The 26,379-nt window shown below is 33.7% G+C and overlaps 3 protein-coding genes across 5 annotated transcripts in view; 2 read left to right on the top strand and 1 right to left on the bottom strand.

The window, feature by feature from the left end:
• The first annotated feature begins 49 nt into the window (after window positions 1-49).
• On the top strand, window positions 50-3,208 carry LOC126854835 (kynurenine aminotransferase-like). Its single transcript, XM_050601929.1, has 8 exons — window positions 50-205; window positions 803-938; window positions 1,016-1,163; window positions 1,314-1,550; window positions 1,640-1,883; window positions 1,953-2,119; window positions 2,215-2,565; window positions 2,656-3,208. The coding sequence occupies exons 2-8, from the start codon at window positions 886-888 to the stop codon at window positions 2,710-2,712; spliced, it is 1,257 nt and encodes a 418-aa protein (XP_050457886.1). The 5' UTR covers window positions 50-205; window positions 803-885; the 3' UTR covers window positions 2,713-3,208.
• Window positions 3,105-5,603, bottom strand: LOC126854635 (UPF0605 protein GA14893-like). The gene is made up of 7 exons (XM_050601568.1): window positions 5,551-5,603; window positions 5,233-5,368; window positions 4,977-5,073; window positions 4,676-4,851; window positions 4,506-4,566; window positions 3,394-3,625; window positions 3,105-3,174 (listed from the first exon to the last, which is right to left on the bottom strand). The coding sequence occupies exons 1-7, from the start codon at window positions 5,601-5,603 to the stop codon at window positions 3,105-3,107; spliced, it is 825 nt and encodes a 274-aa protein (XP_050457525.1).
• A 564-nt stretch (window positions 5,604-6,167) lies between these two features.
• Window positions 6,168-26,379, top strand: part of LOC126854584 (uncharacterized protein DDB_G0284459-like) — a 30,232-nt gene continuing 10,020 nt past the window's right edge. For 2 of the 3 annotated variants that reach the window (XM_050601489.1, XM_050601488.1), the window contains exon 1: window positions 10,084-10,398. In XM_050601489.1, coding sequence (XP_050457446.1) covers window positions 10,318-10,398 — 81 coding nt within the window. In that variant the 5' untranslated portion in view covers window positions 10,084-10,317. Of the gene's footprint in view, window positions 6,481-10,083; window positions 10,399-26,379 lie in introns of those variants that run through there. The other variant, XM_050601490.1, reaches the window with a different exon arrangement.

The raw sequence follows: 26,379 nt of genomic DNA, 5'->3' as shown, positions 1-26,379 counted from the left end.
CTCATCTCACGTGATTAGAAATTCCCCTTCCCTCTATCCATCACGATAGTGTGTATTTTTTATCCTATTTTATCTACTTGTTACATAAATTAACTGATATGTCCACTTTATTTTGTCTACTTGATATCAGTTTTAATCTATGTATTTCCTCAAACGTATTCACTTCATCTCGTTTTCTACCAACGTAGATTCAGCGAAAAATTGAGTACGTATTCGTTATAATTTGTCATGTTTCGACTCGTTCTTCTCGACATATGTTACTCGATTAGTGTTATTTTTGTGTTGTTTTTGAGAATTAAATTATCATTAACAAGTAATCAATTAATGAAGAAATTAGTTAAAAATGATGGTAGCTTTGTGAAAATTGAGTTTCCCACCATAACAATATTACGGATTACATAAGTTTTGACTGTGGTCGGCAAAATGCTAGAAATGATTCGAAGCATTTGATTGACCAGTCAGGACAAAAAAGAGCAAAGATTTCTTTATTCTGATTGGTTAATGTAATGCTTCGAAGCATTTCTAACGTCTTCCCGACCGTAGCCTTTATCATTACATATTTGACTTGTATATAATCGGTTTATACTTTTATACGAGTATATTTTAATCATGACGATTTTATCGCGAAAATTAACGTCAGCTTAATTTGTGTTTAATTTTGTAAATAAAAGGTAATTTCACATTTTGTGCTTGTTGACAATATCTGTATCACATTCAAATTTTTAATTGTTGTGTATTATTATGATGTATCTTATCAAGGAGCAACTTATCATTAATCAACTTTGCTTATCTTTATGTCTAGATGCTGGTAGATTTTGTTTCCTGACAATAGCAAGTAAAACTGCTTCGTTTATTACAGCAAGCAATATCAGAAGCATTTCTGAAATGTCAAAATTTGATCTTCCCAATCGTCTAAAGAGCAATGAAAAATCTGTCTGGTAAATAGTGATATTAACAATTTTTTTTTATAATAAATAAAAGTATATGAAAAATTATATATTATATTTTTGATTAGGGTGGAATATATCCAACTTGTTCAGCAGTATAATCCGCTGAATTTAGGCCAGGGATTTCCCGATCATGCACCAGAAAATATAACCAATGCTTTGGCTGCCACTGCCAAAAGTGATAATCCACTTTTACAACAGTATACTAGAGGATTTGTAAGTATCTGTCCATTAATTTTTAATTTAATTTATTGTTATAATTATTATGAATAAACAAACAGCAATGATGATAAAATTATCTCAATCTGTTTTTATATCATATAAGAAATTTTATATTTTACTGATATAAGCATAAACATATTGCAGGGTCATCCAAGATTAGTGAATGTAATTGCAAAATTTTACTCCAAGCTTATTGATCGTGACTTGGATCCAAACAAAGAAGTGTTAATCACTGCTGGTGCATATGAAGCATTATATGCTACTCTACAAGGCCATACCAATCCTGGAGATGAGTGGATTATTATTGAGCCCTTCTTTGACTGTCATGTACCCATGGTACAGAGTGCTGGGGGAATTCCCAGATATATAGCATTAAAACCGGTAATGATTTTGAATAATACAAGCAAAAATTTTTATACATACTGAATATATATGTGTAATTTAATATTATTTACATCTTTGTTTTACAGAAATCTACATCGGGTACAGTCACTTCTGGTGATTGGGTATTTGATAGGAAAGAATTGGAAAGTCTTTTCAACAACAAAACAAAAGGCATTGTTCTCAACACTCCGCATAATCCAATAGGAAAGGTATTTACATTGGATGAACTGCAGTTTATTGCTAATCTTGCGAAAAAATGGAATACTCTTGTGATTTCTGATGAGGTTTATGAGCACATTGTTTATGAACCATATAAGCACATAAGAATTGGTAAGAATTATGATACACGAATATAAAATTTTGAATGCTATTTAAAAAATTAATTTTTATTTTAATCAGCAACATTGCCCGATATGTATGAACGCACAATCACGATTGGATCGGCGGGCAAAACGTTCAGCGTTACAGGCTGGAAAATTGGTTGGGCATACGGACCAGCAAGCTTGTTGTATAATCTACAAATAGTTCATCAGAATTCTGTGTACACCTGTAGCACGCCAATTCAGGTAATTTCTTTAAAATGAAAATAATATTTTTTAATTGTAATCTAATCATGCTCTTTATTAGAAAATTGAATTAATTATATTTATTTTCTTTGAAGGAAGCTGTGGCTATTGGATTCGAATTGGAAATGGAACGCTATGGGCAATCGGAATGCTATTTTCATAGTCTGGCAAAAGAGTTGGTACCGAAGCGCGACTACATGGCGAAATTTCTTCGGGAAGTCGGTATGGTGCCGACGATACCCGAAGGTGGATATTTTATGCTCGCCAACTGGTCTGCTTTAGAGAATAAAGTAAATCTGCACGAGGAAACAGATGAGAATAAGGACTACAGATTTACCAAATGGATGACAAAGAATGTTGGTCTTCAAGGTATTCCTCCCTCGGCATTTTATGGTCCCGAACACAAACATCTGGCAGAGGACTATGTGCGATACTGCTTCATAAAGGTAAGCCATGCTATCATAAAGGTGTGTTATAATTTTCATTAAGGCGACAAACTTTCATATGTTTGTTAAATATTAATTGCGTTTTAACAGAAGGACGAAAATTTGAAGGCTGCTGCCGATATCTTGAAGAAATGGGTGTCTAAATAATCGAAACTTTCGAAACTATGTTTATACACACATATATACATATAATATATGTGCCTATGTGTGCATATTTGTATATTTACTTACCACTTATACTTATCTTGCATTTTGCATTGATTTAATATTTTGATTGATATGACTAATTTATTGGAAGCAATTAGAAAAATGCCAATCGAGATTTTTATTCCTTGTGGAAGCATTATAATTAATAATAATATCCTTTTATCTTCGTCATTTGTATATAGTATAAATATTAAAAAATGTTGAATTTATATGCACATAAGTATAAGATTTATAAATTTTTTTATGATATACTTTCATGTGGTTTATATATGATTCAGTGATGTATTTTATAATCATCAAACAAAGTTGAACAATATCGTTGTGAAATCGATTTACAAGGCGGAGTCTCCTTGAAGCCATTTTTTGGCATCTGTCGTGTCAGCTCCGAATGTTTTGCCGCATCTACGAAGTAAAAATATTGTTGAAAAAAAAAAAATGTCTTTGATTTTAAGATCCTTGGAGAGCCCTTCTTTTTCTTTGGCTCTCACTAGAATCCTTTGATCGTTACATCCTTTGATTCTGATTTTTCGAATATTTAGACACTTTAATTAATATATCCTCGGATTCTTCAATCCTCGTATTTATATCATATAATGCAATTAATTAATTAATTAAACTTGCCTGAACATCGCTCCGGGAATATGCCCAAAATAATTCGGTATCATTCCCACGTGTTTATGATAAATCTCAGAAGATTGGATAAGTACCGGTGGATCGGGACAAGCAATATTCACCGGCTCGTATTCCATAATCTGTCCTTTCCGACAATTTGTGAAATCGTACAATAAACTATCACATAACGAGATCGGTTTTCCAAAATATTCATAAGTATGAGGAACGAGAGTCGCGTACCCTTTATGGAATAAAGCCATGATAATTATTTTTTTATACATATTTCTGAATTATTTTTAAATCATGCTTTGTGCAAATCTATGTGTAATTCTAGTGTAGTTCTATACAGTTTATATAGAATTTTTACAAATATATATATATGTATATATATATATATATATATATATATATATATATATATATAGATAATATAAATTATTTAAATTTGAAATTATTTTACAATAGACATAATAAGATCGCAATTATTCCCAATAATTAATCACTGTAACTAACGCGATCTTACAATTAATCGCTTACTTCTTGCGTTTTCGTGAATAAAGGAATACCACGTGCCATTTTTGCTATTTGAAATTTTCATTTTATTCGATTAATGGTGATTATGCAATGTCGTATTATTTTACGAGGAATCGGAAAAATAGAATTGATAACCTGCAAATACTTGATTTGACACATAATGATGGAAAAAATATTAATGTATTATAACAATTTATAAAAACAATTGAAACGCTCTTTATGTTTATATCAAATTTTAAAATTAAAAACTTTAAAGTTTAAAAACTGAAATATTTTCAATAATAATTTAATATTATTTTATCATTATATATATTTAGTGAGTCTAAATTAAAGTTTTAATTATTGAAAAGGAAGAAAGTAACGTCATTTTGCGACAATTTATGTTTTAATTAGATAATGGACCAAAAAATATTTATGATAAATTGGTGATCGATTAAATAATAAATACTGTTTTTTTAGAAAAAAATATTTTTTCAGATTATTTTAAAGTAAATTGAACAGTATAATTTGTTAAATTATTTTTTTCACAAATAAAACGAAGATATACTTTTCTTCGATGTTCCGTATGTCTCATTCATGATATAAACTCGCTGGTATGCATTCAGGTCGCACGACTAACATGGGTAATTTAAATTGACTCTCACTCAACTATAATAAAAACGAAATTATTAAACATTGATAACATCTTGCGTTTCAAGATTCTTTAATTTAAACATAGTGATCTTTATGATAGATTCTAGGAATCTTTCTCTCTCACCAAACGTTCCTCCAAATTTCGTGGTTCAGCCCGTCCACTTTGTACGTCGATCGTTTTTCTCAACTGATTTAGGGTCGCCTTAGCTCGTAATTGTTGCCGTTCGAATTTGGCAAGCCCTTCGGTCGCGAGCACCATGTATCTCTGTCCGATTCTAGCATTCGAGCCTGGTATGAAACCTAAGCAAAATATAGCAATTAAATGTGTAAAAAAAACTTATTTTATGGAGTGACGTGCACTTGTGATAATTTTATATACACATATCAGTTTGCTTTGATAAGCATTACAAGAAACCGATAAGCACCCTCATATCCTGGTAACATAGGATGAACGAATACAGGATCGGTTCTCTTGAAACGAGCATTGACTATATTTATATCGCTTTTTGGCGGTCTCCATGCCTACATATTTGTTATTATTAGAGAATCAAGAAATATTATTAAAATATATGTCATAAATAATTAAAATATAATTCTACTTGTTCAGAAAATGTTCGAAAACTTGTTAATCGATTTTATTTTATTACATATCTTATCATCAGCGTATTATAAATCGTTCACCTCATAATCTATTGCACGGGATGATAGGATGAGCGTACTCGCATGGTTAATCGCAGGATCGAGCAACAATTTATGTGTAGCTTTTGCATATGTTTCACCCTGATTAAATCGATATTGCGGACAATAACCAGTATAACTAAAAAGAAAATATGCGTGCGATCTTTTTAAAATTTACAGGACAATGTTTATTTGGCACAATTATGTTAAATCTTTTAATCTAATAAATTATTAAATTACTTGTTAATTATTTTTACAAATTAGCTTTTTAATATAAATGATAGGAAAATTATTATTGTTTTGTGAAGGTTAATTTTTTACCCTGGAATCAGATGAGGTTCTGCCGTAATTAATACTTCCGTTCCAATAGTCATTCTGTAAAATTAGTTTTTCTAAAAAAAAAACTTAATTTTGAAGCTAAATTAGTGTTTTGTATTTTTATTAATTAAATTTAATTTTTTTTTAGTTTTAATTTAATTTGACATTGTGTAATTTGATATTGTAAAACAACTGAAATTTAGATATTTTACTCTAACAATAAGTTTTACTTCACTCGTTACGACTTTTGCAATAGCTTTCGATGAACGAAGAATTAATGCGGGTTGAAAGAGATAATCGACCAGCAAGGAAAGCATAGGGACGACAAGGAGAAAGGGAGAGAGAAAGAAGAGAGATTATTTGTGATAGAGTAGGGAGAGCATGCGTTACGTACTCAAACAGAAGGTGCACGGTTATGATTTCGCTTTCCAGTTTTCATAAGACTACCGTGACGGTAGCACGCGGCGTTTAAAAGTGCCTCTTTCATAATTAAAGAATTTTGAATTATTTAACATTCGCTACTTATATAATTAAAATATTGATATCGAGAGAGGAAGTAAAAATTTATTTGTGATTAGATAAAGACGCAAATGAAATACCCGAGTATAATTCATTTTTAGATAATCATAAATCACAAAAGTATAAGTGGAAAACTGACTTTGCAATGTTAAGATAAAACATTTTAATTATCGAAAGACTGTTGCATGAAATTAGCGATGCGGAATAATTTTAAAATGAATATTTGTGAAGTGTAAAGTGATACGAGTGTTTTTTTTTTTTTTAATACGTTTTAAACGAGAAATTCGTAAATCACAAGATTGAAACGTATTAATAAATTATTTAGAGGCGAGAACTATGTGGTACCGTCAAGAAAAGAATTCCATTTTTTATGTCAAATCTGATTGCGAGCCCATAAAACTGATCGAAGACGAGGTAAATGGCTTATTTATGCTTATGCTTAAACAGTTAATGACCCACAGACTACAATTATGTTCTTCAATAATACTACTAACAATATTGAGATAATTAATTAAATTATTTTCTTAATTAATTCTTACAACAATTTAATTAATTACTCCACTATACAAATTAGTTTTCAAAAATTGTGTATTAGGGAAAAATAATAGTAGAGAGAGAAAGAAAGAAAGCAGAAAAAAATTACAGGTAGAAGGGAAAAAAGTACGATGTGTGATTTATGGAAAAGTGGAAATTCCACCCACACACACGCTTACGCAAAAAAGATAATAATAGCGCGTAAAAGGAAAAGTGAAACTTATAGTAAGACTTAACGCCTGGCCACTTATAAATTCTCCAGATTTCGATAGCAAGGCGCAAGAGAGTGAAAAAATTTATAGAACTATCCGTATTATTCAATTATAATTTTCTCTCATTTTGAATTTAATCGCGCTTACATAATTTAAAATTGTTTACATAATAAAATAATATTGCTGTTAATTGTACAATGTTATGATTTGAATAATGCTATGTTTACATAGAAAATGCCACAAAATTAAATATGTTCTCGATGTTGACATTAAGTATTCTAATCGCATCATTTTTTCGCAAGGGTTACGACTAGACAAGGTGACCAAAATGCAATCATATATGTGTTGTACGCGACAAAGGAATAATAATTTTCTCTCTTGCTTGGCATTTTATTTTGCGTCCCCATAGCCGGAAGTGGCGTTATCATGCGTTACTCGTTGTCAACTCCTAATGTGGGTGGACGACAATGTATAGCAACAGATATACGCGATACAAAACACTACACCTATAATGCGAATAACAATTGAAAAGTTAGTTTTAACCCGAAATTCACGTACGCTACTTCAAATTAAAATATACAAAATTAATACCATATATTATAAAGTTATTATGTATTGTGAGAAAACGCGTGTTACGGTTATAGAATAGATATAATATTAATTAGGACCGCAAAAAAATTGTTATTTAATTAATCATTAAAAATTTTCTTATATTGCAGAAAAAGACGTTGATGCTTCGAATGTTTTTTTATTGCGATAAATTTAAAATTTTTGAATATCAATGCCAAGAATACATAGTAATTATGTTTATTTCAATTAATTGGATAATTAATTTATTTCGTTTTCGTGAACTCTTTGAATTAAAACTTATTGCGGGCAAATATATAAATATCGCGATCGCAACTAAATTAATTTTTAAACTCACGAGTTTCTCTCTTCCTTTTTCTCTCTCTCAATTATCTTGTTATTTATATTTCAAGACGATTTCATTACAGATTTAAATATGCGCGTTCCGTATTTTCAGGGAATCAAAAAATAAAATTTTGGGATTAAATTATATATATAGATTTTTTAATTGTATATAAATTAGATTAATTTATATTTAAACCGTTTATTTACATCGACAGAAAAATGCAAAACGGAAATTATAAACGGAAATGACCATAATGCTACAATGCGCGCTGAATGTTTGTCGACACGTGCGTTTCTCTGAATATCAATCATTTTCTTTTCATATCAAGATTTTATAGATAAAACGACTTGGTTTTCCGGGCACGTGCCCTTCGAATAAGAAGAAAGGCATTAAACTGCGACGCCCACTATTATCGCTATTTTTTGCACGCATTTAGTTTAATTGTTATGTTTTTAGCAAAGAAAATCTCAGAATAATTCACTTTCTTTATATAATTAAATTCGAAAACTTGTATTTAACCAATGCCTGCGATATATTTTTATAAAAATTAAATTTTTTGTTTATTTTTATTTAATAGTAATAAAAATATAATATTTGCGATATATGAAAAAATTAACAAGGAAATTCCTGAAGGTTTCAAACGAAATCTGGACATTTCCACGTGACGCAGCATGGTGCGTGACACGTGCGTAAGACACGCAGGATGAATCATCGCATGCGTCCCATGTACTGTGCGTATCATAAAAAAGAGAAAAAAAACAACAGCTCTTCTAATTTCGTCACTTTAATTTCGTTTCTTGAATATTAATGTCTCGAGTATAGACTCGAGCCGATTGCAAACAATAAAATACAGCGAATGCGATGCGAGTCACGCCGATCACGCGGATGCATCGGATGCTTGTTCGTTAAACAAAAGAATCGAAAGATGCGAATGCAACGCTGCAAACAGACATCGTTGTTTGAGAATAGGAGGCGCGTGCATAAATTATATACGACGTTGATTATTCATATAAATTTCTGAATTTAAAATTGGATTTTTTTAGACGAAATTTTATTTTGAGATTTTTATTCGTGAATCTTTAATATTCAGGTTATAATCTTGATAAAAAAATTTCAGAATAAAAAGACGAACTTTTCTACTCCGCGGAAATTAATCTGTTTTCGAGGTAGGAGCCTTCCTGGCGACTTTCTCATAACATTCGGCTGCCAACGTGACCGCATTCCGTAAGGAATCCACCTCTCCGCCTATCAAAGATGCTTCCCGACGTATCTGTTGAAACGCAAAATGAAACACATCCGTTGAAAAATAATAAAAAAATTTCATGAGTAAGGCAATGATGAAAACTTGTTAGATAATCTTCTTAGATACTGTCAGAATTTTAAAGAAATCCTCGAATCATAGAATAAAACGAGGATTTTCTAGGAACAATGATGACTAGATTTTAGAAGAATTATGGCGGGATGCGGTTAACGGTATCTAAAGGCCCTTGCACTCCTCGACTCGACACATCATAAGGAATGAACGATATCAATGTTTATGCCATACAGGACACGAGCGGTTCCTCTCGCTTGCTTCCTTTTCGTATCGTGACTCACGCGCGCGTCTGCAAATCTCCTCTGGCAGACTTTATGGTGCTGGGAAGAAGCACCGTATAATCCATAAATCTGCGCTAGTGGAATCGACGAACACGACGTTGTTAAAGCAACGAGAGATTACAGATGGGAAAATAGTTCGCGCCTCCTGAACGAGTGATATTACTAGCTTCAGTTTTTTTAAATTGTGCACATCTGAAGATAAAATAAAAAAAATATCGAAAGATGCAAAAAAATAATAATATAATTTTAATCAATTTTAACGTATAGTTTAATGAAATTTTCTTCCATAAATGTGTTATCAAGATTATTTTAAAAGTTAAGAATTCATGAATATAAATATTGTTGTTTTATAACTGATTTTGTGATAAAATAATATCGATTCCAAATTACTTAAAGAACCCGTAAATAGAAGGTACTTTAAAGGATTCTAGGTCTGATATAAAATAAAATTGAAATATAAATACAATGTATGCAGTATGTACCTCCTATATATCTCTTCTTATTCTCCACCCTATTTTTTTATTACATTATCTATTTTATTATTATCGAGAGTGTATACGCCATACTTTTTTTTTTCACTAGTCAGAGATCGCTCAAAGAGGATGAAAATGAATATTGGATTAGATTACCGAGCTGTCAAAGCAGGTCCATCAGAAGAGGGGATAAGAAAAGGTCAAATAGGGTTGCTCGATAGAGAGGAAGAGAAAGGACATAAGAAAGAAGGGGGGCAAAGGCCGGAGAAGGGATATACTCGCGACAACCATCAGTGTGGTTCTACTCTCCGTCAGGTGTATCTCGTGGATCATTATACAGATCGCGAATCCTATCTGTCAAGCAAAAGTGATTTCGGAGATTAATCTCTTCAAGATCATAACGAGTGGAAAATTCGTCAATTTTGAACGATTTTAAGTAAACGTTCAAGTTGTCGCGATCTGGCATTTCGTGTTAAATATGTAATCGATATCGGTATGCTTGATCGTATGTAATTGTGATCGCATGATCGTGTCCATGATCCTTTCAAGCGTGACGGGTTTCTATCGGCGACATTCACATGATGGACCACATGTCAATCTGAAGGTGAGTCGGCCTTTAGTCAATTTTCAGCTTTTTTCGCAGCCGCATGCCTTTGATTTTATTTAAAAATTATAAAAGACTTGTATATTTCAAAAATGAAGAAAATTATTGCGACAATATTTGTACATATGCATGTACACCGCGATGTCTTTGAAACCGGTTGACAGATTTGACACAAAAAGGAACGATTCACGTACGAAGTTTTTCGTCCAGTTTTTATTCACCGCAATTCCGAGTTTCTCGTATAATATAATAAATTTAATAAATAAAAAAAAATATATATATTAATTATTGTAATTAAAACTAAACAATGTAATTAGGATAAAAGAAATATTGTAATCAATTAAAAAATTGCAAGAAATGTAATACTTTATTTATAATAATCTTTATTTATCGATCACACACACGTATTTTATATTTCTCGGAAATTAATTATATATATATCTTTTTTTTAATGTCCTTATGTATGGAGCAAAAAAATTATTCAACGATATTTATCTAATTTTTGAAAGACATTTTAATTTTTTCTCGAGAAAAATTCTTAATATCGAGAAAATGTCACCTTTTCTCGTGAGAAAATCAAGTTCTTTTTTCTTGATTCTCTGGCAAGAGTATGACTAATCTCGAAGTTCAAGGAGTCAATCGTGATCGGAACCGGTCGAAGACAGGTAGTCGAGACATGCTCGAGACGCTTCCGAGAGCTCTTTAATTTAACTCGTCGCTTTTTTCACGACCGATCAAATCGTATCGAATGAATACTAATAGCCAATGATTAATGGATAATGCTCGACGATTAATTCCGATCGTCTGAACATCCGAAGTTATCCGGATGTTTCGATCTTGTTTCAATAAAAAGTATCTGTAACCTTGAATAATCGCGTTTTGCGTATAGCGTTAATTTCGCTCGCGATTAATTCTATTGGCGTTAGAAAAGGGATCATAAATCGTACTCTCATTGCAAGAGTCCCCTCGAGTCCCCGAATTAATTAAATAATATGGTTTAGCGTTAATTGTTTTTTTTTTTTTCATTGTAAAAAAAATGAATATATTAACAATGAATATATTACATATATTCTCTATCTTTCTCTCTACAACACGCCTCTCTTCCAAGACGCCTTGTGCAAATCTTCCACCTGTGTGCTAAAGGCGACTTTAACATTTAATTAAAAATAGCCGGCTGATTAAGAGGCGCCGATAGACATAAAGGCGACGTTAAATAAGGTCGCGCGGCATTTAAAACCCACGGAATAACTATTGCGGGTCTACTTTCGCCTTCGCGATATAACGAGCACGTAATTGCTGTCGCGTAATTAATGAAGCCACGTTAAATCGATCGCATCTCTTTCTTTCTCTTTTGTCGCGCTCATTTCTAATTGATTCTCCGATATTCATTCGCACTGTAATTACGCGATTCATTACGCAAATTCCGTTTACGTCCCGCGTATAGCATATATTATAGGTGCGATTTGATGACCCGAAACCACCATGATTATTGTAATTCTCATCCGGTCGATTTGCTCCTTTAGATTCGCCATGAGTGTCCATTTATAAGGGTTATCGAGGAACGCAATATTTATTCAAGAAAATAGGAGAGCACCTATACATATATATTTGCAAAGGGGAAACCGTATTGAAATTATCGAAAAGAAAGAAGAGATTATAAGCGTAATTTAAAATAAAATTTTTTCAGACGTACAATATCTTTTGATAATCTCAAATATTTGCTCAAATATTTTAAACTCTCGATTCTTTATTCTCGAATATATTACACTTTGGTTTGGATACGTATGAATGAACGTGGATCGATTATTGTGTCATCGACTTGTGTCACCCGATAGGAAGTGGAATTGAGACACGCTCGCGGCGATCCGTTAGTCAATGTTATGCGACGTGACGTGGAGCACAGGCGGTGTACGCGTTTAGCCTCGTTAAAAACAATTAAAAGCAGCGCAAAGCTTAATTGGCTCGATCGCTAAAAGGCGCATTCGTTTAATCGACTTTATTAAAGAAACACTCGCGCGCGCGAGCGGCTCAACGAGCGAGCATTTCATTTTCGTGGGAGACGTACCGTGAAAATGAATAGAATGGATAAACTAAGGGGAAAATAATAATAGTCCCAAGTCATACGTAGCGGATACTTAAAGAAGACTCTCTCTTTTAAATGCATGTATAAATTTGTACAACACCACAAGATAAAATTATACGAGAGACCTCCGAGAAAAAAAATAGTATGTTTGACAAAAGCTAAACTCTATTTAAAGAGTTGGGAGTTCAAACGAAACAAGTCGGACTTAAGAGGGTTTAACTTGAATACGACTTTGTATACAAAGCGAAGCTTATAAATGATGGACTTGCCCCTCACTCGTGCCTTGAACCCTTCATTTATCGCGCATACTTTTCTCGAAGAATAACGACCTTATCTTCTTTTTCTTCTTCTTTTTCGCTAACGCTAGATGTATTCTGACAGGCGACAGGCCGCCTGTTTGTACCCTTTCACGTAGCTTCTCATAATGGAGCCCTTAAGCGGAGGGATCGCTTCGTCGAGGAAAAAGACAATGATTCCTCGTCGCGTTTCCGTCGTCTTCTCCACATTTTCGAAAAATCCCACGATATGTATCCCACGATACGTTAAAGCATTAACGCGTCTTTCCTTTATATAGCATCAGGGTTTTTCGGTAATGAGGACATGTTATGCAAATCGACGACGGGATATTGTAACTGTCGCGCAAACGGTACGCAAACGCGCGTCGTCTTTCACTTCCGTGGCTCAAGTGGCGAGAAAACGAGTTCTATCGCGTGTTGGTCGACATATAATTCCTCCGTCAATTTGTCATTTCCTTTGTAGCTCGGGGAATACATTACAGAGCTTTACGCTACTTTATTATCTCACCCGTTATTTGTGTCGCGAACGAATATTCTCGTATCAAAGTAATCGTCCATCTCTCTCTCTTCTTCTTGGAAAAATTTTCAACACCTATTGGGATGATAAAGCAGTAACTAAATTGCAAAATCCTATCTTATCTCGAGATTGGGAGCGCGACTTTAATCTTCATTCCCGGCTGCCCGGTACGACTTCTTCCGTGGATAATCCCCGAAGTATTTATAGTATTCCCGCGTTCATTTCACGGCCGGTTAATAACCGGATAAAATAGCCGATGGTACCGATTAACGAGTCACGAGTTCCCGGGCTACATGCTCTCATCTCTTCCCAGAAGGAGAAGAGAACTCCCGATAAATCAGCCTCGCCGCTCCGTATCAAGCGCGAGAATAACTTATCTCGCTCACAATGTTCTGCCCGCGTAATTCCTGGATATATTCCTTCGAACGCGAAGCAACAAATTAAAGTCCTCCGCTAAAATACACTATCTCCAATCGGACACTCGGACTCCCAATAGATCCATTCGTTATTACTCAGTACACATCTTAAAGCCGTCGTTATTCGCATTTAATGTAATAAGAAGAAATAATATTGTGTGAAAATTTTAATCATTTTTGTAAAACATAAAAAGATAAATTTTATATGTATATGTATATACAATGTGTTCATGAGTTTGCAATACATAGCAATTGTTGCGAATTTTTCCAAGCGATTTTTGGAAAAAATTGTCATTAATATTTCGATAAATATATCGTAAACCGGATACAAAGCTCGTGGAATATTTCCGAGCATCGCGATAACTCATATTAACCAGTCACGATTTTCAATCTCGTTTCAGTGTGATGTAAGACTCCTCGAACGATATATGCCGATATAATACCGATCGTTCGATCGCTCCAATTCTCTTTTGCTTCGTAGATTAGTAATAGATTAGTCTTGCACGACGTGAATATCTAGGCGGTATATCAAGGGAAGACCTCTCCGAGTATTTTAAGATGCAGCAGCATATCTTTTTATTTTTCCCTTGTATGCGCAAAAATAAATTTTATAATTGCACGAAATTTTAATTTATTTAAAAAAAAATTTAAATTAATCTTTTAATAAATTTTTCTCGGTGAAACTGCTGTGTGCGAATTGCCATCGGAATTCTATTTTCCATGAGAGCTGTGTTTGTTGAGTTAGGAAAAACGAGAATGCGAGCACTTTGCTCTCATAAATAAAATATAACTGAGTGCAGCGAGCGTAGGCGAGGACTCTTTGTGCACGCGACGTACACGCGATTTGCTATTGCAAGAGGGTGGAAAAGCAAGCGAGGGAGCCGCGAGGAATTACCTGTCTAACGTATCCTTGTTTCGCGATGCGTGGGCGTGCGTAGGTATCAGCCCTGAAGAGAAATCATCAGGGAAGCACGTAGTTAAAGAACGATACAGATAAGGCTCCTGATAGCCGTGCCACAGTTTATTAAAACTTTATTATTTATCGTTTATAATTTTCATTTGTGTCATATCGTTCTATATTAATCTTCTTAGAACTTGTTCTTTTTATCGTATCTCTTCTTCTCTCAATTTATTGTTTTATAATATTTTATTAAGTTACATTTATAAAAGTTTTAACTTTTATTAATTTATTATATTTTATTATTTATTTTTAACAAATTCTCTGCTCTTACTCACTTTTAACTTGTTTGTTTGTTGTAACGGCTATCAATTGCGACGAATGTATGTCATTTCGCAAAATCTAAATCAAGCGATATTGCTCAAGTCAGTCGACACACTTTGTCGTATTGATATGTACGTGCAAAATTCAATTTTGCAATGTTATTGCAATTAAATTCTGATTGCCATCCGATAAACTGTTAGCCGAGAGATTATAAGGATTACGATAGATATCGCAAGATTATATCCATATCTCAATACTTTTCATATTGCAAATTTTCTTACATTATACGTGTCGTTTATTCTCCTGGCAATATTAATTATACAATATTTATAACGAAAAATTTTCTTAAAGAAATTAACGCAAGATAGCAAATAAACGCAAGAAATTTCTTTCCTACTCTTTTTACATCCACGTTACATCGCGGCGATTGTTTAATGCTGTTTTCAATCTCGCACGTACACGCGAGGGGTGGACTATCCTTGCGGAAGGGAGTTACAATTGTTGGTACATTGTTACACGTGTAACAGGGTAGCATGCGCGCAACAGGTTTTTTGCAAAATGCGCGACGCGAGGAAAGCTCGAAAATTCCTACGTCCCTGATGACATTAATTTATCGCCGCGCGCTATTTGCGCAACACTTTAACGCAACAACGGTGGCGATAATGGCTTTATAATGACAACGAAATTGTTCGTTCAGCACCGTGTATCGAGTTCAGGGCCGTTTCAGAATTCTTACCGTTGTGGTTGTGGCATTTTTCAGCCGCATTGTGTTGTACAAAGTGGCCTCTCGCAAAAGGTGAGATTTCGTTCCGCTTACTCGTCTCTCGCAAGACGCAACATTTATTTTACCAAGCCGCAAAAAGATCCCTATTACATTTGTTCTCGAGACGTAAAAGAGTAGATATTATTAAAAAAAGTTGGCGCGTATAAAATTACAATATTATTTAATAATTTAAAAATTGTTACATATTTTTCTCGTTCCCTCCTTCTCTCTCTCTCTCTCTCTCTTTCTCTTTCTCTCTTTCTCTATACAATACATCCAGAAATATATTCTCGATTTATGTATAATGTATGTATCTTTATTTAAATATTTTATTATTTAAATGTCATTCACAATGAATTTTTATTACTTTTAGTACGTTAACTGCCAATTTAATTATAAGCTATCTCCAGGCCAACAAAAAGTATTTATATTTATTGTTCCTTTTAATATATACATATATTTGACTTAAAAAAAGACTTTTTATATAAAGAAAAACTTTTCGTTATATACAAAACTTTAAATTTTCGCCAAGCTACACATATTAATCATCTTAGTATTACATATATACATCGTATACATAAAATCAACATATTATAAATAATTTATATTATTTATTTTTATTATATTATAAATAATTTAATATTTGCAAATATACATGTATTTGAGTATAGGATTTTTAATATTCTAATAATAATTACATCGATATTTTGATCGGATAAATTTCTCTTCCGTTTAGTAGCACCTTGCAGCAAATGGAATTATATAACGGATAACATTATAAAACACTACACATTATTATGTGCATATTATTATCCATATCTCACGTATATCCTAATATAAAACTCGTCTAAAAAAACGTATAATAACGTGGAATATCAGAGATGAAAAAAATACGCTTCCGGTTAAGGAAAGTCACGCCTCTCTTATCGATCACGAACGTAACGCGGGGAACCGCATCGCATCGTATATTGCAATTTCTCGGTGCGAGAAGTCGCCAAGGGCGACACGCGAATGCGCGGTGTACGCACCCGCGCGTGTCCGACACGCACGCGTGTAATACATGTAGATACGCGGCCCGCGATGTATGTACATGTGTATGCGGATGCGGCTGCTTGTCCGCTGCTACTTCTTCCACCCTATCCATGTTCGCCTGATAGAACCGCGATCAAGACGTTTGCGCAAATCGCGTAACGCGGACGCGCATACGCGCTTCACGCACGCGGTCAACGCGACGTCGCGTCGCATCTGTCACCTCCTTGCGTAGCCTGATAATGATAATAAGCGTGGCCGTGTGGAATCGCCGCGCGCGTGAATATAGATTTTGTTTGTACATCTTTGAGCTAGATTTTCTCGCAGATTTTAAATTTATCCGATCAAAGTATTAATACTGTTAGAATATTAAAAGTTCCATTATATTCAAAGATACATATTTGGATATATTAAATTATTTAATATAATAAAAAAAAATAATTAAAATATCTTTAAAATATTTTTATTTATCTGGAATTTTGAATAAAAATATCTGAAAAATCAAGGAATTTTTAATTTTTAATTAAATTTTTTTTCACAAAATTTGATTAGAGAGAGAGAGAGAGAGAGAAAGACATCCATCTTGGAAATTACTGCGAAAACGCGCAGTAGAAAAAATCGATAAATTCACTTTTAATTACAATAAAGATATCTAAACACATGTAGGATTCTGCTAATAATAGTAAATTATTTACTTCATTAACCGTTATTAACCATAGAATTTAGATATAAATATGGAGACATGTAATTTTGCAGCCAAATGTAAAAAATGAGCAGTTTGCGATATAGCAGGATTTTTAAAATACAGATATACAATCTGATAAATTTGCAACAATAAATGTTTTTTTCTTTCTTTCGCTTCACAAATTTATTATATTTATTATATACATTTATATTTTTATTGAGATTGCCGAGAGATAGGCGCTTTTTCACGGTCAATTTTGATTTGATAATTGAAAGACAGGATCTAGAACATGTGACAAACTAATGGAGTAAAGAGAAATCAAGCAATTTATATTACGAACATATAGGCGACTCTTTATTACGCATCTCGCTGAACCAGATTTATACTGGATATCATTGAATATCTGGACCGCAAAATTTTCCACGGAAACACGTTCTGATTTTCATGTTTTCTTCTTCAAACTTACTAAATTTACTTATATCGTTTACGCAAAATATATCATTTCGATACGCGAATAATTTTTATATTACAGAAAAGAAAATTATCGTAAAGATGTCAAAATTTTACGTTCGTCGCGAATGTACTCATTTTTACAATTAAATATTTGATTTGTTGCAAAACGCGATGATATAAATAGAAAGAATTTATCAAAACTGTTGTCTTCGTTGGCTAATTTAATTTTAAGACAATCTTTTGTGCTCCAAAGATAATTATTTATTTTATTTTTTTATTATTTATTAATTATTTTACTTGCATACCAACTTGCATCGTGCATAATTTTCTTTGAGAATTCTGTTTCTCCGATCGATAAACGCAGTCAAGAGAATCTTCGACTTCTCTCGATGTTGGTTAGTGTGCTAATCATTCGTGTGCACGTACCGTTAGAGCTTCTCGCGTCTTATGTTTATCAAGATTTATGCACTGAAACACATATCTTCAAATACGTTTCCGCTTCTTGCTTGGCCAGCGAGATAATGAATGATTATGCGCGCGAACGAAATCAAAAGTGAACCGAGCCTCGGAAAGCGAGCGATCAATTGCTTATGATTAATTATTATCGCGTGCAGAAGATTTCTGAATTTTAAGGAAACTCTACGTTTTTAATTCAATTATTGAAAACAATTCAACCTTATTAATGGAATTAGATTGCTTCTTAACAACAGATAAGATCGACGTTCGGAGAATGCAGCGGTTAATTAACACAAAGTTGCGCTTTGTAATTAGAAGCGTAATTAGGTGACGGTATCGAGAGAGTGAATTTGCTTTATTGACCGTGATACGCGATGACTATCTTGATTTAATTTACTTCACTTAGGAGGAAAGTTTTTTTTCTCCATTGAAAACGATAACTATTTTTTTTATTTTCTTTATTTTTTACGTCCAATAAAGGAATGGAAAATCGCATGCAACGAGATGCTGTGAAATGTCCGTTTTCTCGTATGGCGAAAGTTTTCAATAAGAGAGAGAGAGAGAGAGAGAGAGAGAGAGAGATTTAATAAAGATATTTAATAAAGATTAATTATAAGTATTGTATATGAACGATATTCTCTGACTTGCTGATTATGCGTTCGCGCGTTCCTTCACCCGTAATGACGCGAGATTGTCCCTTCGTGTAATCTTGCGTTTTCTGCGACTATAAAATTAGATGTGAACAGCTTGTAAGAGATGACTATCGACATTGGAATTTCACGACAGGACAAAAACGACAAGTGTATGCCGTCGTCGCGCGGAGGAAAGGAAAATGATCAGGTACATTTCTCATGTATAGAATCATCCTCCAGATGGTTCTATTACACGACTTAATGATAATATCCCAAGAGAATTGAGATGTCATTAATTAGCATTTTAAAATACAATTCTAGAAGACATTACAAAAATTAATTTTGCAAAATGTTATATGTAACAAATGTTGTAAGTTAATGAAAAAATTCTTCTCTTTGCCTAAAAAAAGTAATAAGAGACATAATATAAAGGAGATTAAAGATAATATGATTTTATTGAAGGATCTTCAAATATTACGTCAATCACATTCACATTTTTACTTCGATAAAACGAATATTTATAATATATTTCTTCCATTAATCATAATGTCATAGTGAAACAATTCAATACGTGTGTTTCTCTAGATAATTTAGCAATCGATCAAATATCCAACTCAATCACTAAATAGATTACGATTCGATATTAATGCGTATTTCAAGTCTATCTAAAATTTTTATATATTTGTACAAATTATATATAGAAATAGAAATAGAATATAGAGTATCTTATCGTTTGAAAAGATCGTACAATCTGAAATTTAGGTCAAGGAATATTTCTTTTATCGATGAACCACTTGGGTATGTATTAATATAGCGATAGAAAAAAATTATCGAATACATTAAAGAGATAAGAAAAAGATGTTATATTTTATAAATTCGAAAGCATCCGAGCATTTGAGCACGCCGTATTCTTTACCTAATTTTCCTAATTTTCAAATTCTCGTTTCTTGTGCAACGAGCCGCATCATATCACGAGGCCGCGCATGGCGCGAGAGACACTCGGCGCACGTGCCACGTGCATTCTGTCAGATTCTGCTCTCCGGATATACGCGTGGCATTACGTCTACACCAGACGTGTCGCGCGCCCGTGACTCCGCCGTGTGTCTCTCATGCAATGTCGTTGATCTCTCAGCTGCGTGATATGTGCGCATGCCCGAGACAGAGACGAAATCCACCTGCATGGATAAAAACAAATAATTTCAATTCAACTTCCTCTCTCGAGTCTCTTTTTGTGAAAAAAAAATTTGAATTATTTGTTGGTCAGATTTTTATTTGATTGTGAGAAATTTTTGAAAATTTTCCTAGATGAATTAATTTTATATTAAGAACGCTGTAATTCAGAAAAAATATTGTGTAATATAATATTTACATTTCAAAACCTGAAAGCAAATTATATAATTGGGAATATATGTGGAGAAATTAAAATTAATCGATTTTTCCATGTCCCATTCTTTCCCCAAATCGTCTTGCAAAGACGCAATTTTGCGTGGCAATTACAATTAAAATCACAAATCACCAAAGAAAAATGATTATCCGGTTTAACTCCGATTGCGGAAAATTGCAGAGTACTTCGACATTAAAAAATAGAGAGAAAGAGAGAATTAATCGAGCGTCGAGAAAGCGATACAAACAAGAGTGATAGCCGAGTGGAAAGGCGCGTAAAAGTGAATTTACACGGTACGAGTTTGACGATCGTGTCCCTCGATACGTGAACGCATTGAATAAAAGATGAATTTTTTTATTTGAGCGCATGAGAAGCGCTAGAGAAAAACAGAAGTACACACACACATAAGTGAAAGCAAATCTACGACAAGAATAAATATTGCAAACAAAAATATGGACGAGAGAGAATTTTTGTCGGGGAAGGAAAAGGGAGAGCATAAACGACTCGCAATGTAGTCCATAATCACAAAAACAACATTACGAAACTCCGCCCGCGTATTTGAATACTACTATTATCCCTACACAACATCAATCTATATACAACAACATAATTATAAACAACTCCGCTTATATATGTCCTACCGCTGAATCAAATTTTAATGACAGATTTCTCAACGAGATTGCGTGGTCGATTCTGTCCTGGTTCGAAAATTTTATTGGATCGTTTTTGTGCGAATATTATCCGATTCGTTTTTCTTTCGTCACGGACGATTCGCGGATCCGAGGATCGAAAGGAGAGCGTGCAAATTTGCCTTAATGGAGCCCGCGATGCGCCCGCAAAGCTGACTTGACCGTCTCGAATCAGCTGGATATCAATTAAGTAATTTGTCGAGGCCCGCGCGCTGCGCGTTGATGATCGATGGGGCCTACCTGTCAAGGTTGCGAGAGAGAGAGTTCAAGGCCGATCATTTTCTCTCGCGCGAGGAAAGCAAATGTGCACGTCACACGTGTGTGCGTGTCAAGAGAGAATTATATTTGTGCCGAGCAGCCGAGTTTACCCGGAACGAATCTGAATCAGATGTATACCGATGTCGTTTAATCGCCGCGAAAATGTATAATTTTCTCTCAGGAATCTCTCAAGAATTTTTCTCTTCATGTCACAAATCTAGAAATAACAACGTTTTCGCTCTTTCGGTCGCGTGATCCCTCGTCATGTAATTGCAAGAGAAGAAAGTTTCTCCGCCGAGTGTTCATTTTAGATACCAAGGAAAAATGACAATTTGAGTGTATTAGGGCAGATAATAAAAGTCGAATAATCAAAATTTTTCCACGATTACAATTAAAAGAAAAAAAGAATGTATCTCTCTCATATTTTATTATTTATTATTAAAAAAATTATTATCAACTATTTTATATATTGTATTGTAAAAAATATCGCCTTTTTCAAATTTATTATTGATTTAATCGATAAAATTAAGGACTATTGTTATAAAATTTCCTATATATTTCGCATGACATGTAGAATCTTATTCATGTCAAGTTCCATATTGTACATTTTCAACCGATCATGCATAGTTGCCTCAACTCTATCATTCTAATGAATCTCGTATCTCCGCCGCTTCTTCACGTCTCGGTTCTCTTGTCAATATCTCTGAATCGCGAGGATACAGGATCGATTGCAATATGCGCGTTCATCCACCCCCGCGAATGCTGCGAATTTTTAACGGCGATCGCAACAATCGCAGTCGAGCTATCGCACACGTTCGATCTAATGGACAGCCGGAGGCTGCAACGATTGGACCGTTGAAGTCTTCCTGAGATATTCTCTCTCATTCCACTCTCTTCCCTCTCGCATAATATCTCGTCCATTGTCTCGCTGTCTACAATCAAGAAGACCTTGCGGTACTTCGCGTAGTGAAAGAAGCGCGAGTTATCGTAACACGCAGATTTAGCTCTCTTGAGAGTTGCAGGCTAATGTATTCCAAAAAAATATTTAATGATCTGCCGGGATTATGCGCTCTAGTCTCAATTGGCTTTACATATGAAATTTAAAAGGATATTTCAATGATAAATTTTTTAATTAAAACCGTTAATACAAGGATCTCTCTCTCTCTCTCTCTCACATGTTTAGAATTAATTTTATATACGTATATATTTTATTTTATTTTATTTCTGACATGAGAAAAAAATTTTTAAATATAAGGATACTAAATTCTTTGATTGTGACCACATATTAAAAATCTGGGAATTCAATCTCTTTTATGTCTATTTTAGGATACAGAAACTCGTATTATACCTTTATATTTTACGATGTGATTAAGATGCCTACATTAGGTTCGTCGTTCATTATATATTTTCTCTTTAGTCATCGCGGCTCGTATGTATTTCGCTGGAATGAAACGCGTTTCTAGAGCTTGAAAAAGAAGTCGTACATTTATGACAGGAGGTACCGGGAAGCCTGCCGCTGCCATGAATGATAGTAATGTACGCATGCATGATCGTAATAACATTCGCAAAGCTATTACGTGGCGAAAATCGTAAAGCAAAGGAAGGAAGGAAGGACGGGAGAAAGAAGACAGAGGGGAAGAATGGGTAATGGAACAATGACTAAGACGTTGCTTAACTTTCATCGCAGAATGAAGCCGCATTTCTCGGCTACCGTTATTGGCATAATTGCGTCCCGTCAATACATGTAATGAATCTATTCGTATATTTACTGATCATCGCGGCGAAATCGGTTAGTGGATTTTTTAGATTGGATCAATACATTCAAGTGGACGTTTAAGTCTATATATATGACATAATGCATTCTTATATGCTATATTTATTTGGATTTTTATATATATATATATATATACACGTTATACTTTTATTTTTAATTATATTTAATTATATTAATTATATTGTCCTGAAGTTTCTCTAATCTTACCTGAAACACCTTGTATATAAAATTAAAAAAATAAAGATAAAAGTATAGCATATATATAAGAAAAATAAATAAATTAGCAAAAATGCATTATGTCAATCTGATTTTTTTCCAGGAATAAAATGGGAACCTTTTAGGATTTAAAGGCAAGTCGTGAATTTCGTGCACTGTAGGAATTTCTTTTGCGTGCGAAGCATGAATCGAAAAACTCGTCTATAATATTATAATCGTAATAACGCGTGCTTTGAAGAGAGTTACCAAAACGAATGATTGCCGCGAACAAAAAGATGTCGAGAACAAGAAGGGAAGGCATCATCCCCTCGCAGGCATACTCACGCGGGATCCATTACGCATTGGACACGTGTGATAACTTTTCAAACATAATATCGGTGTCTTGCCGCGTGTTTGTTATCCGTGTCGTGCATCTTGCGCGCTATCTCTATCGCGATCGCGATTACGAGCAAGAAGCCGGCCATGAATGATCAAAGGATGAAGGCCGCGCAGAAGTCTGCGCTAATCATTAGTAGAGCGTGCGAGCTCATTGAAGCTGAAATACGAAGGCACATCAACATTATTTAATATTTTTTTACAGAAGCAGAAATTTTTTTCACGTACAATTTTTCTTCAAGTTGATGTACATGATGATATTTTTCTAAACAAAAATGTGAGATATAATTGAGACTTATTGTTAGAATCCTCGAGTCAAATTTTCCTCCATCTTTTTTTCGAATAAATTGTTGAGCGATAGAGTTCGCCCAAATTAAGTTTGTTATTGCACTGTCGAATGCATGTAATACACTGTCGATGACGGATATAATGCTGACGATAAGAGAAAAGTGTAACAATTAGAGCGGAATGCGGGCGATCAAGCATGCAATGTGTGACAAAAATGTGCCCGGTTAGTTTTCTCTACCCAACGGATATGGGGGGAAAGTTCTCTACTTGGACTGTTCGTTAACATTGATCGTAATTGAATTGAACGTTGTCGTGAGCAAATTATTAAAACTTGATATGAGATTTCTTTCTTATCGTCGTCGCTTGATATTGAACTCGCTAACGTACGAATCCTTGATATTGACGCTAGGATAAAATGGCTCTCGAATGGCTATAATGGTTCTTCGCATATCGAAATTTTGCAGTAACTAAACCTTTTAACTATTTTTGACAATTCTGCCGAAAAAATTATGAGCGGGCGTCAAAGAGCGATTTTACAAAAATATGGATGTACATACATGAAAAAAAATATAAAATATCATATAATCATAAAATATCATTAAAAAAAAAGAGGGACTAGCTTCATGTACACAAAATATGGGGAGAATTTTTTGCTCGGTTAATCGAAGAAGCGCATCCGAAATGTGCGCTCCACTTTCATCGACACATATACACGCATATACACACAGTAGCCGGCTTTAAAGAGAACGAAGAAATTCCGTGCCGATAAGATAACGGCGACACGATCATTACTCTCGATAGAGACAACTTTATCATATTTTTATACTGCATTGCTGTTTTATTGCGATTCTCGGAGTTGTTTTCCATGCATGCAAAGAACCATTCGCCGGATCTGGCTTTGATCTGTCTTAAAAATATCGCGTCGTATCTCTTAAATATTTTTAATGTCAGGCTAAAACTGTACGAGAATCTCATTTTGAAAATTAAACCACGACACGCATACGATTATTTTTAATTCGATTCTTTTATTATATTATATAAATACGTGCATGAGTCACACGATCGCAAAAAATATTGTCGTAGCTTTTTTATAGTTTATCCGTGTTTGTTTTAGAAAAGTAATTGTCACATTCATTTTTAACGACGGTCTATGACATACTAATATCTTATCTCGGCAGTATATCTATCGTGTATATCTATCCATTTTTTTATGCTGTTCACAACTGGATGCCATATGTCACTTGTGACATTATTTTATGCCGTTTAAAAAGTGCACGAGTAGTCAGTGATTCTCATCTGTCGTTATTCGACATCTAATATTGATAAAAAAACATGGTTTGATATCGATAGCATGAAAATCATGAGAAAGAAAGATGGAAGTATGTAAAAGAACCCGCACCGCGAAACAGCTTTTTCTTACACCTGCGTGACGTATGCAGATGCAGATCATGCGCCCGCATCCCGAGATGCTGCGACGCGATATTTAATTTAACATATTAGCCTTTCTCAATTTGATTCGGACTGTATATGTATTTAATTTATATTTGATTAATTGATATTCTTTTATCTATTTAAAATAATCAATCTTCTCTTCATGAACATATCAGTGCTATTATCAGGTATATTTACAAATACTTATTAAATTGAAGATAAAATCTAATTGAACTTAATATCGAAAATAAAATATCTCGGAAGGACTTTATATTTCTTTTTTTTATCCCGTTTATTTGAATGTATGAGTATAGATACTTTGATTAGATCCCTAGTTATGCTTGCATCATAAACTATGTTTACAATTCGCCACGAGATAGGATTAATGTAATAAGAAATTAAGCAACGTGCAAAAGTTTCACGAAATCGACGCGTTATTCGTTGAAAAACGGTAGGATCGACTAAACAATTATTTTTATCATTATTCGAACCGTCGTTGAAAAATGCGACAAGATAGAAATCGTAATAGACGGTAAATTCTTCTTAAAAAAGAGAACTTATCATTTTTTAAATAAATATTAAAAAATTCTATATTTAATTTAGTTTTAATATTTGATGTAAAACTAAATTCTTAACATTTCCAAAGATTTTTCAATTAAAAATATTAAAAATATTAAAAATTCTAGAAGATGAAGGATTCGCATGCAAATATCGACTGTACAAGAATATTATGCATATGTAGAGGAAACGAGATAAGAATAAACCAGTATACGATACCCGTGATAAGGAATGACGTAACCGCCGTCTGACAGGACATTCATGTTAACGTCAAACCGGAATTTTGCGGTCGGTCACGAGTATTTATTAGCGTAGGCAATAACACAATACTCGTTCTCCTGGATAATTTTCCCTGCGTTTATCGCAAAACAGTAGACATTTGCGCGTTACATCGCTACGTAATGAATAGCTTCCAGTTGTTTTCCGTCTCAATGAAAAACCAGGTTTTAAAAGAGG

The sequence above is a fragment of the Cataglyphis hispanica genome, chromosome 14, assembly GCF_021464435.1.
Source record: "Cataglyphis hispanica isolate Lineage 1 chromosome 14, ULB_Chis1_1.0, whole genome shotgun sequence".
Lineage (NCBI taxonomy): Eukaryota > Metazoa > Arthropoda > Insecta > Hymenoptera > Formicidae > Cataglyphis > Cataglyphis hispanica.
Note: the sequence above shows the minus strand (reverse complement) of the source record. Positions and strands in the feature narration are given on the sequence as shown.